This window comes from Sphaerodactylus townsendi, linkage group LG15 (genome assembly GCF_021028975.2).
Source record: "Sphaerodactylus townsendi isolate TG3544 linkage group LG15, MPM_Stown_v2.3, whole genome shotgun sequence".
NCBI classification, from domain to species: domain Eukaryota; kingdom Metazoa; phylum Chordata; class Lepidosauria; order Squamata; family Sphaerodactylidae; genus Sphaerodactylus; species Sphaerodactylus townsendi.
The window spans coordinates 16,786,098-16,801,518 of NC_059439.1; the positions used below are offsets into that span (position 1 = coordinate 16,786,098).

The 15,421-nt window shown below is 44.9% G+C and overlaps 1 protein-coding gene across 1 annotated transcript in view; it reads right to left on the reverse strand.

Moving 5' to 3' along the window:
- Nucleotides 1-15,421, reverse strand: part of COL1A1 (collagen type I alpha 1 chain) — a 154,590-nt gene that overhangs the window by 41,106 nt on the left and 98,063 nt on the right. Inside the window, exons 10-24 of the mRNA XM_048516445.1 lie at nucleotides 14,641-14,685; nucleotides 13,052-13,105; nucleotides 12,737-12,790; nucleotides 11,249-11,302; nucleotides 9,857-9,910; nucleotides 8,732-8,785; nucleotides 8,584-8,628; nucleotides 6,821-6,874; nucleotides 6,671-6,715; nucleotides 6,302-6,355; nucleotides 4,518-4,616; nucleotides 4,362-4,406; nucleotides 4,173-4,271; nucleotides 2,911-2,964; nucleotides 2,702-2,809 (exon numbers count right to left, since the gene is read on the reverse strand). Of these exons, the coding sequence (XP_048372402.1) occupies nucleotides 2,702-2,809; nucleotides 2,911-2,964; nucleotides 4,173-4,271; nucleotides 4,362-4,406; nucleotides 4,518-4,616; nucleotides 6,302-6,355; nucleotides 6,671-6,715; nucleotides 6,821-6,874; nucleotides 8,584-8,628; nucleotides 8,732-8,785; nucleotides 9,857-9,910; nucleotides 11,249-11,302; nucleotides 12,737-12,790; nucleotides 13,052-13,105; nucleotides 14,641-14,685 (918 nt within the window). The remainder of the gene's footprint in view (nucleotides 1-2,701; nucleotides 2,810-2,910; nucleotides 2,965-4,172; nucleotides 4,272-4,361; nucleotides 4,407-4,517; nucleotides 4,617-6,301; nucleotides 6,356-6,670; nucleotides 6,716-6,820; nucleotides 6,875-8,583; nucleotides 8,629-8,731; nucleotides 8,786-9,856; nucleotides 9,911-11,248; nucleotides 11,303-12,736; nucleotides 12,791-13,051; nucleotides 13,106-14,640; nucleotides 14,686-15,421) is intronic.

The following is a 15,421-nucleotide window of genomic DNA, read 5'->3' on the forward strand; positions in this document are numbered from 1 at the left end:
CATATATTAGCTTCCACTTATGTAAAGCCCAGCACAAGTATCACTGTAGAAGCTTACAACTCGTTTTCCATATCATTGCACATTTGTACACACACAAAACAGGGTTCTGCTACTCAGAGGAGAAGGTAGATTTAAAAAATAAAACACAGCTTTGTTAATTTGGGAATACAATAAGCCAGAATGCAGAACTGCACGGTCTGCTTTGCACAAGATAGTTAGCGCTTCCTGTTGCGCATGAACGGAACAATGGCATGAACCGAACAACGCTAAGTCAAGTTCCGCTGTCATTTCATCAGATACCCAATCAAAATGGCTGCAATCCGGTCCACGCTTGTGTGACAGGAAATCCCATCAAACTCAGCAGGACTTAGTAAACATTCTCACTACAGGCTAGTACTGAGCTCAGGTGTCCAACTCATTCCCAAGGCAGACTCCCATACAAATTACCGCCCCCCTCCCCCCACCATCTATGTCAGGGGTAGGGAACCTGCGGCTCTCCAGATGTTCAGGAACTACAATTCCCATCAGCCTCTGTCAGCATGGCCAATTGGCCATGCTGGTAGGGGCTGATGGGAATTGTAGTTCCTGAACATCTGGAGAGCCGCAGGTTCCCTACCCCTGATCTATGTACACAACTCCAGTTTTGGAACAATGGGCCCAGGATATGGTCTGACGGCACACGATAGAGGAACTTTCCTGAAGCTTAGTGGGTTCCCCTCCTGGGAAGTACTCTGAGGTAAATGATGCAAGATAGGGGTGTGTAAATGTAACTAATATTTAAGCTGTTCTCTCAAGGATCATAATTCAACCTTCTGGCTAACGTACTAATCCACACTTCCTTTGCTTCAAGGCAGCGCCTGTAACTCTAAACAGCGAAAAGGTGCTGAAAAAGTTGTACATATTAAAAGGGGATTAGACAGCTTCAAGATGTCAGTCAATGGCTAGTAGCCTCCTTCTGAATACTGGTGCTATGAGGCACTGGTTTGGGAAGGATCAGGTGCCCTGTTTGTTGGTCTTCCAGAGCAATTATAGTGCCACTATGATAAATAGGATGCTGAAATAGATGAAACTCTTGCTGGTCTTAGCAAAGTTCCTCTTATAGTCCTTTTTTTTTTTTTGCTAATCCAGAAGGAACCTGCAGAGTACAGTGCTCTGGGTGTCTCGTGCAAGAGTTTCACGTGCTACATTACAGGACAATGTAAAAAAAGTGCGGGATCGGGATGATTTGATGTTAGAGGAGTTTTGCTCTCATTGGTTGGAGGGACTTCAAAATATTTGATTGTCACAAAAGTGTTCTGATGACTTGACTAGCCTTCTCCTTTCAGCCCTTAATGATAGCCTTTCCTTTGTCTCTGTATGAGTCAGTTTTGAAGAAACTGCGGTTTCAGCTGAGGAACTGAGAGGGAAATACAAATTACCGTTGTTCAAGTCGGGCATATGTAAGACAGTTACTGCACGATGTCAACTCAAAGATTAGAGCATTGGTAGGTGGGTTTCGAGGAATAGCTTGCAAAATTCGCTGGATGTAAAATTCGTGGAATAGCTTGTAAAATTAGCTGGACCTAAAATTCATGGAATAGCTTAAAAATTCGCTGGATGTAAAATTCGTGAAATAGTTTGTAAAATTTGCTGGATGTAAAATTCATGGAGTAGCTTGTAAAATTCAATGTATATAGAAATTAGGATATTTTATTTAGATTTTAATATATTGTATGCATTTTAAATGTATCAAATGATTCAAATCTATATTATGTTTGCCTTCTAACTCCTAATGCGTATAATATGATTTTTAGGATTTGTGAGGTTTAATGTTACTAAATGGCCATATGTGCTGGGTTTAAGATTATAAATAAATACTAAAAACACAAATTACAATGAATACATGTACAAACTGTGTGCAGTATATGCTTGATTTTTTATACATGTGTATTATTTAACTTATGTGCAATTGGGTTCAAATCCTACATTTATGCACATGCTAGTTCCCAATCTCATTTGAAAAGCTGGCTTTTTCTGAAAGGCAGATGGACATATGTACACCCAAGATGAACATGCCTTCAACTGTAATGCATGAACCGGGCTTAAATCTTAAGGGGCTGGGTGTGTGTGTGTGTGTGTGTATGTGTGGATGCAGTGGGAAAGAACAACAAAGTCTGGTTCATTTATGGTGCCAAAAAAGGGAGCTGTCAGAGGGTCAGAACATTGGATGGGGAAAGGACAAATCTGGAAGGGAACTCCTATGCAAAATTACATCACTCTAAGCCCATTGAAGTTAATAGACGAACTCTGCATGGAATTGCATTGTAAGACTTGTCCTCCTCAGTAAACTTTTGGACATACAGTTTCATACCGGTACCATTACTTAACATTATATATATCTAAAACTGACAAAGGTACCCTCACACCTGCAGTTCAATCTCCTTTTGAAGTTTTGCAGCATGCTTTGTTTTTGGCATCACTTTCACTAGGGGAATGACCCATCGATTGACTGAAACTTGGGCCTTCCTTGCCAGTCTGTTTTGGTTTCCTTTGCTAATTGACTGTGCCATTGCAAATTAATCTGCATACCAAGGTACTGTGGGAATAGTCAAGGGACATATGCCCCATGCCCAGATGAACCATTCTGAGCAGGTGCTACAAGTATGCGAGACGCTAGTGCCCAGAGGTAAAGGAAGACTAAAAGAAAAGAGATGCTACATACACGTTCGCCAGCAGGTCCAGGCAAGCCAGCGGGTCCAGGCTCACCACGGGATCCTCTCTTGCCTTCTTCACCAGGGGGGCCAGGGGGTCCTTGGACACCAGCGGGGCCCTAAATGAGGTAAATAAAGACAACGAAGGCAGTTGCTTCTGGAAGTAAAACTGGAGAAAGCTGCAAATGTCACACAAGTGGATGGCGAGAAAGAGACTTACAGATTCTCCTTTGGCTCCGGTATCACCTTTGTTCCCAGGAGCACCAGGTTCGCCCTGAAGGTATGAAGAGAAATACAAGAATCACTTCTCTTGCTCAGTGAAAGCAATACAGTGGCACATTCCTTTTCCTTGTGCTACTGAGTTCCTTTGAGAGAACGAGACCTCGGTGGTTTCCCCGAGATGCTCTCAGCAGGATCTGCTAGCAACGCCATCCAGAGAGGAACAGATCTGGGTAAAGTGCCAGCGCAGCCGGTAATTAGATTTGTCACCTGTCAAAAAGGGACCTGGCGGTGAGAAGCCTAGCAAGGGAAGCTGATAAAATTCCCTCCAACATGTGTCACGTCAAAACGGGCGTCCTCCCTGACAAGCTCTCTGCAGAGCTAGGCAACAGTCACACTCGTTCCCTTTAACTGTGGGACGGTTACCGTCAAAATGTGCATCACGCCTTCACCGCCCCTTGACGTTTTGTCATGCAGCTAAAAATCTAACGGCATATTAAAACATCTCTTCTGCTGCATGGATGCAGCTTTGTCAGACTGCCATTTTCAGAAGTTCAGAACCCAGCGCTGGCCAGGAGGTTTGATATGCTGTCCAATTTTTTAAAATCTGGTGTCATATAATCAGCCAGCTATTGGAAGTCAGTGCCCCAGTCGGGGCATATCTGGAACAATCCAAAAACTGTGAGGACACACGGAGGATCTAGCTACTGTAACCAGCGTAAAAGCACAATTAGAGAGCATGCAACAGGGACAGACACAAAGGAAGATGCTTTCTGAATTAGAAAAGTTGCCAAATTCCAGGTGGGATCTGGAGATCTCTTGGGATGACAACTTCTTTCCAGACAACAGAAATCAGTTCCCCTGAACAAAATGGCTGCTTTGGAGGGGGGTCCCTATGGTGTTATACCACTCTGAGGTCCCTCCCCAAACCATGCCCTCACCAGGGTTCACCCCAAATCTCCAGCAATTGCCCAAACCAAAGTTGGCAACTGTTTGATCACATAGCAGGGATAAAAATTACTGCTATCTCTTGTGGTTAAGGAAATGAAGGGGTCCCCAAATGCACTAGGTAGGCCACTAAGCCACCTAACCCAGGGAAACCAAGAACACAGGTCACCAAGGTCACCGAGGTCACCGGTGTACAGGGGTCCCCTAACTCTAACCCGTAACCTGCACAAGTGCTCTTAATTTGTTCAATTGCTTTGAAAGGTAGATGGAACTTAAATTTTGTAAGAAGACAGATGACAAGGAAGCGAGACTTACGCTGTTACCCTTGGGACCGGGACCACCACTGGGGCCCTGAGGTCCAGCTGGGCCACGGGCGCCAGGGAAACCAGGAGCGCCAGAAATACCAGGAGCACCCTAGAAGAGAGAGCAAAACTGGTTGGAAAAAAAGACCGGGCATTGGTGAACGCAAAGGAAGTGGGAATGATATTATGGAAAGATACTTACGTTGGCCCCTTTGGCACCAGGTTGGCCATCGCTACCAGGGTTACCCTAGAAGCAAAGAGGTGGATTGTGATCAGAGAAGTATTCCTCCAGAAGAACACTGGTGATAAGCAGAATGAATTGAAATGCAAAAAAAAATAAACTGGAGGGAGGACTTACAGAAGGTCCGGCAGCACCAGCAGGTCCAGCAGGGCCAGGTTCACCACGAGCACCTTGTGGGCCTTCACCACCACGGGCACCTTGGGGACCAGTTTCACCCTAAGCAGCAAGGGAAAGAAGAACAAACATAAGGAGTCTTCACTCAGCCTGGTGGCAGCATCTTCTTTCCCTGACACGCTTTACCGGTCCCTATCTGCTCTTACTGAGGCCTTAAAATTCCGCTTTCCTGTCCGGCGACTTTACTACCGCCAGGCCTGTCATCTATAGAGGACTCCCTCCCATTTGAGCCCAGATATCCGAGGCTTGCTGCTGGAAACGGATTGCTCCCTTTCATTGACACTTTTCTTGGAAACCGACTTGTAAGATCTGTGACCCACTTCTTAGATTACTGGAAGTCAAGTCAAGTTTATCATTGTTTGTGGCTGCAGGCCATTACAATTTAGAATATATACAATAAGAATCTCACTTTTTATTAATAAATAGAAAGGAAATTAGAAATATATACGCAAAAATTTAGTACTGGAACGGTCGCATCGTTGTTCCTTTATGATTCCATCCTCTGCTCTGGTTATCCTAACCAGAAGATCCTGTGGAAGGTTCTACAGCGCGGTCACTTTCTTCCTATGGCAGTGGGGTGGACTCTATGGTATTGTACCCCACTAAGCTCACTTCTCTTTCCCAAATTCTGGTCTCCCCAACAACTAATCCCAATTCCCCATGAATTTCACAAGCTGGAATTTGCAACCACAGGCATATGTAATGCTAGAATAGAAGGCAATAGGGCTGGGCCGTAGGATTCAAACATTACCAAGGTGGCATGATACAGTACCATGGCAACCACCCCACTCTCATAATATGTGGATGACATCAAGTTTAACAGTTTAGTAGTGGATGTATGGCCCTTGATCCACAAATGAGAACCTACCAGGGTTTCTCAGCCTTGTAACCAAGCTAGCAAATCCACAAATAAGAAGAAGAAGAAGAAGAAGAAGAAGAAGAAGAAGAAGAAGAAGAAGAAGAAGAAGAAGAAGAAGAAGAAGAAGATTTATACCCTGCCTTTCTCTCCTGTAAGGAGTCTCAAAGCAGTTTACAAACTCCTTCACTTCCTCTACCTGCAACAGACACCTTGTGAGGTACTTGGGGCTGAGACAGTTTGAAGAGACCTGTGACCCAGTGGGCATCATGTCTAGGAGTGGGAAAACAAATCCAGTTCACCAAATAAGAGTCTGCCGCTCATGTGGAAGAGTAGGGAATCAAATCTGATTCTCCAGATTAGATTCTACCACACCACTCTTTCCAAAACTGGCTTCTTACTGGCGTTTATCACTAGTAGTTGTGATGAAGAAGATGGTTGTGGTTGGTTTATTAAGAAACATGTGATAAGAAACAAAGAGGTCAGTAAAAAGCCCTCTCTTAAAATAATAAATAATAAGATCAGAGAGGTGGAAGCTAAAAGAGACACAGTATGGTGGAGGCTAAAAGAGACCCATAGTTAAGAGTGTCCAACTAGGATCTGGGAGACCCAAGTTCAAATCCCTACTCTTCCATGAAAGCTTGCTGGGTGACCTTGGGCTAGTCACACATTCTCTGCTTGACCAACCACACAGGGTTGTTGTTAGGGTAAAAACAGAGCAGAGGAGAACAATGCAAGTAGTTGGGTTCCATTGGGGAAATGGGTGGGGCATAAAATGAAGTAAATAAAAGCGAACAATAAAAATAATTCAGCCACTGTGACACTTCTGTAGTGAATCTCCTCTCAATGTCAAGTTATTCTGTATGCTTACCTTAGGGCCAACAGCACCAGGGAAGCCAGGGGGACCGGCTGGACCAGTGGGGCCCTAAAAGAAGAAGACATCAACGTAGTGATTATACAGTTCTCCTTATAGCCACAGCCTAACAATCCCCTAAGACTGGCCAACTCAGCACCAACTGTGGCCAAAGGTCTGGTCTGCGCTTTGAAAATGGACAGAAAAAAGGAAACGGGAGCAGACACAAAAACTATTCCACCCCATAGTTGGTTAAGCATAGGAAAGGTCGGCTTCGCAGCCCCACCATTTAGGTCAAACTCCGAGGGTGGTAAGCAAGAGAGGGATAATCACCCTTAGCATGGTTACGGCCTATTTGGAGAAGCAGAACACAACAGAAGTACTTACTGGGGGGCCAGCAGCACCGGCAGCACCGTCGTTACCACGAGCACCCTGTAGGGAGGGACAACAACTTGAGTTACAACCTGCTTCCCACTGAACCAGGCCATAAAGGGTTGCAATACATCAGGATCCAGCAGCGTAAGGGAAAATACTTACAGCAGAACCAGGAGCACCAGGGCGGCCTCTCTCACCAGGAAGACCCCGTGGGCCCTAAGTGAAAGAAGAAATAAAGTTGGCTGGGAGGAAGCGTCTTTTTGATCCATGCCCCGTTACTATGCACCCATCCTTTCATTAGCTCTTGTATTCTACAGCATGGACCTCTTTGCTCCACGTTTACTGGCTTTAATATGTTTTTTCTCATCTGCCAGACGGCTTGATATGCCAGGATCCTCATGTCGAAGGCCCTAATTTGGTCCTTCGATTATAATGCTGCACAGAGGTCACAGCGTAAAGCTAATTTTTGAAGACTCCCTTCCCTATTTCTCACTGAAAATGTCCCTTTGTTACTGTGTGTTTCTGTGAGCATCTGAAACTGCATCTGAAAACAAGTGAAAAGAGACTTTGCTCCATTCTACTCCGATGCTACTAACATCCAATTGTGAGGGAAAGAAAAATGTTTCGTGAAGACTGCAGCTGTTCTTGTTTTTTTCCCCTTTTTTCAAATGTTTCTGCTCCTCACACTGAACACTGTTGTGCTTCATGGAAGGATGGGTTCAGGCAGAAAATTTACCTGATTACTGTGATGGATGGGAGCTAATCAAATGGAACTAGCTCATTGGACAAGTTATGAAACTCAGATGGAACTAACCAGTGCTCGTTGGACAAGTCATGAAGCTCCAGTAGGACTAACCAATACACATTGGGGCAAGTCACGAAGCTCAATCAGAACTAATCAACCCTCATTGGACAAGTCATGAAGTTTCAATGGGACTAACCAATTCTCCTTGGACAAGTCATGAAGCTCAGTTGGAACTAACCAGTGCTCACTGGACAAGTCATGAAGCTCAATCGGAACTAATCAACCCTCATTGACCACGTCATGAAGTTTCAATGGGACTAACCAATTCTCCTTGGACAAGTCATGAAGCTCAGTTGGAACTAACCAGTGCTCACTGGACAAGTCATGAAGCTCAATCGGAACTAATCAACCCTCATTGGACAAGTCATGAAGTTCCAATGGGACTAACTAATTCTCCTTGGACAAGTCATGAAGCTCAGCTGGAACTAACCAGTGCTCATTGGACAAGTCATGAAGCTCAATCGGAACTAATCAACCCTCATTGGACAAGTCATGAAGTTTGGTTGGAACTAGCCAGTGCTCATTGGACAAGTCATGAAGCTCAATCGGAACTAATCAACCCTCATTCGACAAGTCATGAAGTTCCAATGGGACTAACCAGTTCTCCTTGGACAAGTCATGAAGTTTGGTTGGAACTAACCAGTGCTCATTGGATAAGTCATGAAGCTCAATCAGAACTAATCAACCCGCATTGGACAAGTCATGAAGTTTCAATGGGACTAACCAGTTCTCCTTGGACAAGACTTGAAGTTTGGTTGGAACTAACCAGTGCTCATTGGACAAGTCATGAAGCTCAATCGGAACTAACCAATGCTCATTGGACAAGGCATGAAGAAAGTGTAATGCGCTGGGGATCTACAGATACATGTGGTCCACCTGATTCCTACCGAAGCTGCAGGAGATTAGAATAAATTCTAACTAAATCCAACCTTACAACTGAAGAGATGACATTCATCACACTGTTCTACCACCCTGGAAGAAGGAAATTGGTTTCTGTGGTATGTGGGACAACCCTCACTCCCCCAGCCTTTCTGCTGATGCTGAAGCCATCCCTTTAAAATGAGAAATTATGTGCTCCTTCCAAACAACAGACAGAAGAAGAAGGGTAATGTATACTCACGACTTGTCCAGGGGCACCATTCTCACCAGGGCTGCCAGGTTCACCCTAAAGGAAAGGACAAAACAGAGGTCAGCAACTAGTTGTTGAAAGAAGGAAAAGGAATCCTTTAGAAACTTTTAGGAAGTCCGTAGGTAATATGGAGACTCACCTTGGGACCAGCTGGACCAGAGTCACCCTTAGCACCATCAAGACCACTGAAACCCTAAAATGAGTAGATGGACGGTTGAGTGGAGAAGGAAAAGGAGAAGAAGAGAAATATTAGAATCCAAGAAGTAGAGCTCTTCCAAAAGGGATGGGGGTGGGGGGTTCCCTATATTTTTATGCTTAAGGGAAAAGGATATGGGCTCCATGCTGCAATACTGAACTATATAATCCTAAAAGCAGAATCACACCCTTTTGGGTATATTAAAGTAAATGGGTTTAGAAGGACATGGCTGTTAGGTTTATATGTTAAGTACCATCAAGTCATTTCTGACTTATGGCGACCCTATGGCTCAATGTCCTCCAAAACCCTCTATTGTTAACAGCCTCGCTCAGGTCTTGCAATCTGAGAGTCATGACTCCCTTTATAGAGTCACTCCGTCTCATGGCGGGTCTTCCTCTTTTCATTCCATCTTCAACCTTTCCTGGAAAACTGTTTAGGATTCCATTGTAAAACCTAAGATTAGCCTTTAACTGTTGTCTTAATGGACTTCTTAGGTTGGGCCTTGACTCATTCCTGTGGTAATCAGCAAGAGAAGAGGGCTTCATTCCAAGGTTCACTTGACTATGAAATGGGTGGAGTTGCACATAAGAACATAAGAAGATCCCTGGTACAGACTGGCGGTCCATCTAGTCCACCATCTTGTTTCATGCAGTTGCCTTGGAGGGGCAACAAACAGGGCATAGGACATCAACACCAAGGTCATAGCCTTTGTAGCAGCCATGAACGCCAAGGATAACACAATGAAAGCGTCCCTGTGACAATCACAGGTGCTGTTAGGCCCCTTCTGCACATGTAGAATAATGCATTTTCAATCCACTGCCACAATCCTTGCAAGTGGATTTTGCTGTTTTGCACAGCAAAATCCAGCTGCAAAGTGCACTGAAAGTGGATTGAAAGTGCATTATTCTGCATGTGTGGGAGGAGCCTTAGCATTCCCATGGATGTCGATAGGACTTAAAGGGTTTGAAAGACATGCATACGTACACTGACAATAATTTAGCCTCAGGACACTGTAAACTACAAGGTTCCTGCATTTTTCTGGATATTGAATAAGTGGAATTCACTCACTCTGTGTCCCTTCATGCCTGGAAGACCAGCAGTTCCGGGAAGACCACGGGCTCCCTGCAACAAAAAGGATGAGGAAATATTTAGCAACAACAACAACAACAACAAAACGGAGCTTTCATTTTTCTGTAGGTGTGAGTCATCTTCAAACCAAGGCGCCATATACAACTAGAGCAGGGGTAGGGAACCTGCGGCTCTCCAGATGTTCAGGAACTACAATTCCCATCAGCCTCTGTCAGCATGGCCAATTGGCCATGCTGGTAGGGGCTGATGGGAATTGTAGTTCCTGAACATCTGGAGAGCCGCAGGTTCCCTACCCCTGAACTAGAGGATCTTTAATCTGCCCTTGATCAACAGCTACAACATTGTAAAGAGTAGTTATTTAAAAGTTCTAATGCATATTCAGTGGTAATTCTATTCTTTCAATTTTGGCTGGGCTTGAACGTCAGCCTTGAAGACGACTCAAAATCAATATTCTCTTTTTGGCTGAGATCAAGCCCAAGTGGTCTGAATTCACTGTTTGGGATTTTTTGCAGGGATTATTTCTTTTGATGATTTTCAGATCCAGTGGATGTAACTCTAAGTTTTGATGTGGGTTTAAATTCCTGCTTGTCAGTCTGTGCGGCCTTTGGAAAGATGATGTCTTTCAGGTTATTTACCACCTTGCAGGATTATTTGGGATGAAGGTGAGATGTATGTGTACTGTAAGACATTGTTGAATACTTGGAGGGATGGAATCATAGAGTTGGAAGAGACTAGAAGAGCCATCAAGTCCAACCTCCTGCAATGCAGGAACACACATGCAGGATCATATGAGCTTCTAAATAAATAAACAAACACACACATGAATCTGTCCGGAAAATCATTATATTTCAGTTGTTCCTTGACAATATGGTTCTCTAACTCCTTTCTTCAAAGTGTGGGAGGTTACATAGCTTTATCTAGACATGGGTGCTATGGTGCTCTCCAATACCCATCATGATGCCCACCCAATGTTTTTTAGAAAGTGGGTGTGATCATGTGGAGCTTTTAGCTAATGAGGCTACTGATTGGTCATTGGAGATTTGATTGGCTGTGCAGCCTTTTTAAAAAAGTTGCTTTGGCAACAGCTGCCATGGCAACAGACATATCTTCACTGTGTGACTGAAATTAAATGGTGGTAGCCATTTTGTGGCTGGCTCCACCTTCTGTGGCAGCCATTTTGTGGTTGCGTCCCCATGTAGTGTCAGAACTTCATAGGTATCTATGGCGAAAGAAGATTGGGGGCCCTCTATCTAGACAACTGGTCCTACCCTCAAGCTTATCTAATTCTCAGAGGATTTCCAACCTCTACAAAAGGGTAGTTGCTTGACATCTGGCCCATGAAGAGCAAGGAACTAGGAAGAGACAACTTACCTGTGGGCCAGGAGGACCACGCTCACCAGGACGGCCAGGTTTTCCAGATTCACCCTTGAAGAATGAAGAGAAGAAAAGTTACAGGCTAATACTGGACCAATGATGCGCCCAGCTAAAATACAAGGGTACGCCTATTGACTGGTGAACCATGCTTGTAGGCATGTTTAATACCTGTTTGCAGGTATTAACCATTTGACTGTGGCCAGAAGTGCGAACCTCTCAGCATGAGCCAAAGAGATCTTGACCCTTGACTTGAAAAAGAAGAAGAGGAGAAGCTGGGTTTTTCATATTCCTCTTCTCTTTACCTTTAAGGAGTCTCAAAGCTCCTTACAACCACCTTCCCTTCCTCTCACCACAACAGACACCTTGTGAGGTAGGCGGGGCTGAGAGATTTCTGAAGAACCATGTCTAGCCTGAGATCGCCCAGCAGACTTGATGTGTAGGAGCAGGGAAACAAATCCAGATGGGAGTCTGCTGCTCATAACTACAATACCACACTGGCTCTCCAGCCCGTGCCTTACAATCTGCAACCATTGGTTGAGATGGCCCCTTCATTCAAAACCTGTGCAAGATGTAGCTTTGTATGTGTGTGTGTATGTGTGTGTGTGTGTGGGGGGTGTATTTTTTTCATTATATTTTATTCAATTCATTATTGTTTATTTGAATTAGACATTTTGTAGGCCATTTTGCCCCCTCATGGGGGAGAAACGTGTGGTTGTAAGCACTCTAAATAAACAAACAGCAAAAAGAACCCAAGCTATTGGGCCTTCTAGGCAGGAACAATTTTTAAATTTGCAGGGATCAGTTGAAAAACATTGTAAAATACCCACGGGATACCTGAAGGTCTCATGCCTCAGATGGAAGGGGAAAGGCAGAGGAAAGAGAACTGGAAAAGGACTAACGGGGATTATAGAGGAGTTGGGATTGACTTGTCAGCTGCTAATTGAACCGTCGAGGTCTCTGTCTGAAGATGGCATAGTTTAAGGTAGCAAAGCATCTGAAGGCATCAGGGAAATGACCAGCTACGCTTTGTTCAGCTGGAATAGGTGACCAGCCTAGTGCAAAGTCACGTCTTCCACCTCACCTCCACTCTTACGTTCTCTGGCGATAACTGAAGACTAGTGTGCGAGTTCGCTCACTCCTGCCAGAGTTCTGAGAACATTCGGCCCATTTGGCAGCTCATGCTGTCAAGTCACAGTGGATTTATGGCTGCCTTATAGGGTTTCCAAGGCCACAGAATGCTTTGGAGGTGGTTTGCCATTGCCTGCCCCCATGTGGGCTAAGAGAGTTCTGAGAGAACTAGGACTGGACCAAGTTCACCCAGCAGGCTTCACGTGGCTCTCCAGATTTGAGTCCACCACTCTTAACCCTGAAACCGTGCTGGCTCCATGAGGCAGTTACATGCCTAGAAATGTGAGGCCACCCCATCTTTGGATTTTTTGCAAGACAAGGGGCTTTTTCTTCCGGAAAAAGGGTGAAATTACTCACATCATCTCCGTTCTTGCCAGGAGGGCCGGCTGGACCACGGGGACCCATTGGACCCTAGAACGTTGCAAGAAAAAAACAGCATTGATTTAGTGTCAAGAAGACATCTCAACTCCCATCTCTAGTGCAGCAGATATGCCCCTTTTAGTCTTTAAGAGGAAGGCCAGAGAGGGTCTCAGTCTAAAAATCTGGCATTTACTGTCTGAAAGCTCCCTCGAGTGGCTGAAAAAAAGAACTCCCAGAAAAGGATCTGAAACACGTTCCTCTTGGCCTTGATGTGAAAGCAGCATGCAAAACAAAAGATCAGATGGTACTCACAGAAGCTCCGGGCTCTCCGGGTTCACCAGCGGGACCGACGAAACCTTGTGGGCCCTGGAAAAACCAGAAGAGCAGTGGCATTAGAAGGCAAGTTGCTAACTGTATCCTTGGCCCTTTCCGCACGGGCCATGAACAGCGTGGCCGTGCGGAAACAGCCCTTGTTTGTGTTGAATGAAGAAGTCTATAAGTTCTCTCTGTTTCGAGATGGCCTTTTGCCTTCATCTCCCATTCATACTTCCATCCTTTTTTTCCTGACATTTTGGCCCAGGACGGCCTCCCTTTCTTTGTGACAGATAAGCTTTTCTCTTGCCCTTCTTGAAACACCCCAGAGAACCCTTCTCTCATCCTCCATTACAATCTCTCTCCTGCCTCCCATGATATTGAATCTCCTTCTACACCATAGGTGTCAAACTCACGGCCCTCCAGATGTTATGTACTACAGTTCCCATCACCTGGCAGGGGATGATGGGAACTGTAGTCCATAACATCTGGAGGGCTGCGAGTTTGACACCTGTATTCTACACCTTGTTTTTGTTAATCTAACACAGTGGTTCTCAACCTTCCTAATGCCGCGACCCTTTAATACAGTTCCTCATGTTGTGATGACCCCCACAGATAGAAGAGCAGTGTCTTGGTTCCTAAGACAATCGGTCTTAGGTAACTCCTGTGAAAGGGCTGTTCGACCCCCAAAGGGGTCGCGACCCACAGGTTGAAAACCGCTGATGACGCAATGAAAGTGATACAACATGAAATATAAACCAGTTATAAACCAGTGGTAAGAGATACCTTGAGGCAAGGCTCGCCAGCCTCAGCCCTCTAAGACGACAGCAACAATAAAGTCATGAGTTCCTCTCAAGCATGTGCAGAGGGCACTGAGAAGAAACTAGAGCCTTATCCCCATCTTGGATTTGGACAACGAATTGTTGTGACAGGGCCTGAATTACGGGAACTTGTCAGCCTGAGCACATACATTGGGTAGGTTGTGCATCACGTTGGTTTCGGCACTTAGGGTCAACCTCACACTATTGACATGAAGGTATTAAGCAGAGGGGGCAAAGTCACCCACCTACATGACCTTCACCCACATCAAAGAAAAAAGTGGAAATAGTTGAGTCTTCCCTCTGCTCTCAACGCCCTCTAGCCTCCTTTGAAAAGTTGCTGAGAAGACAAACATTCTGAACGGCGTAGACCTCCAAAGAGAAGAATGTACACGCACACACCAAGGCTACCTCACATTACTATGCCCAAAATAGCTAAATTCCACAACTGTACAAACCACGCAAGTTGAAAATGCTTGCATATGTCTGACTGCTCTGCGTAATCCATCCTGCTTCAGGAAAGGAAGAGGAGGGCCAGGCAAATGATGTCTCTCGCCCTCGTCACCAATGGAAATCTGTTCAGTCCCCATCCTTCACTGATGGTTATCCATACATCTTGTCCAAATCACGTGGTGACCTTTGCAATGTGTACCAAGTCTAATAATTCTGCATATGCACCCACGGGCTAAAATTCCCAATATGCACCATCTTGTCTTAAAGCGTATTAAAATCTATTTCCTAATTTTTATGAGGAAAGGGAAAAATACTTACAGGGCTGCCAGGAGGACCAGGAAGACCACGGGGACCTGATGGACCCTGGACAGGCAAGAAGAAGCCATCAGACAGGTTAAATTAGTTATCTGCCATATTTTCTAAGCCCCAGTTGACATCCCAAATCTTTAGGCCTGCTTTGATATTGCTTGACTCCATCTTTCCAAAGCCCTACATAAAGATGAGTTCCAAATCCTTCTTTCTTTGCTTTCTGGACCTGACCATCCCTTTTTTAAAAAAATCATTTCCACCTCGACTCATCTTCTGCATTGGTTTGGGAAAACCTCTGCTTTTACAGTCGCCGTGATATTAAAAGGCTTCCCAGTGCTGCTTGCCAACAGGCTAGCAAAGGGACGTCAGTTTTCTCCTAAAGAGGACCTGACGGGAAAATTGGGAGCTTCCTGATTGACCAAAGCATACAAGACGTTTTGAGATAACTCCCATTTCAAGAAGAGTTTATGAAGTAGGGTTGGATTTCTTGTTTCCCCGCTGTAATCTCCATCCATCTTATATTCAAACCTGCCCCTTATTTTCAATGCAGTGTCATGAACCTGAATCTACCTCCCTCCCCCTGGTCTATATATTTGGATCCCACATAAGCTCTAGTCCAGTGGTGGAGAACCTTTGGCACTCCAGATGTTATGGACTACAATTCCCATTAGCCCCTTCCAGCGTCAGCCACCAATTGGCCATGCTGGAAGGGGCTGATGGGAATTGTAGTCCATAACATCTGGAGTGCCAAAGGTTCGCCACCACGGCTCTAGTCTCACCTATGATTATA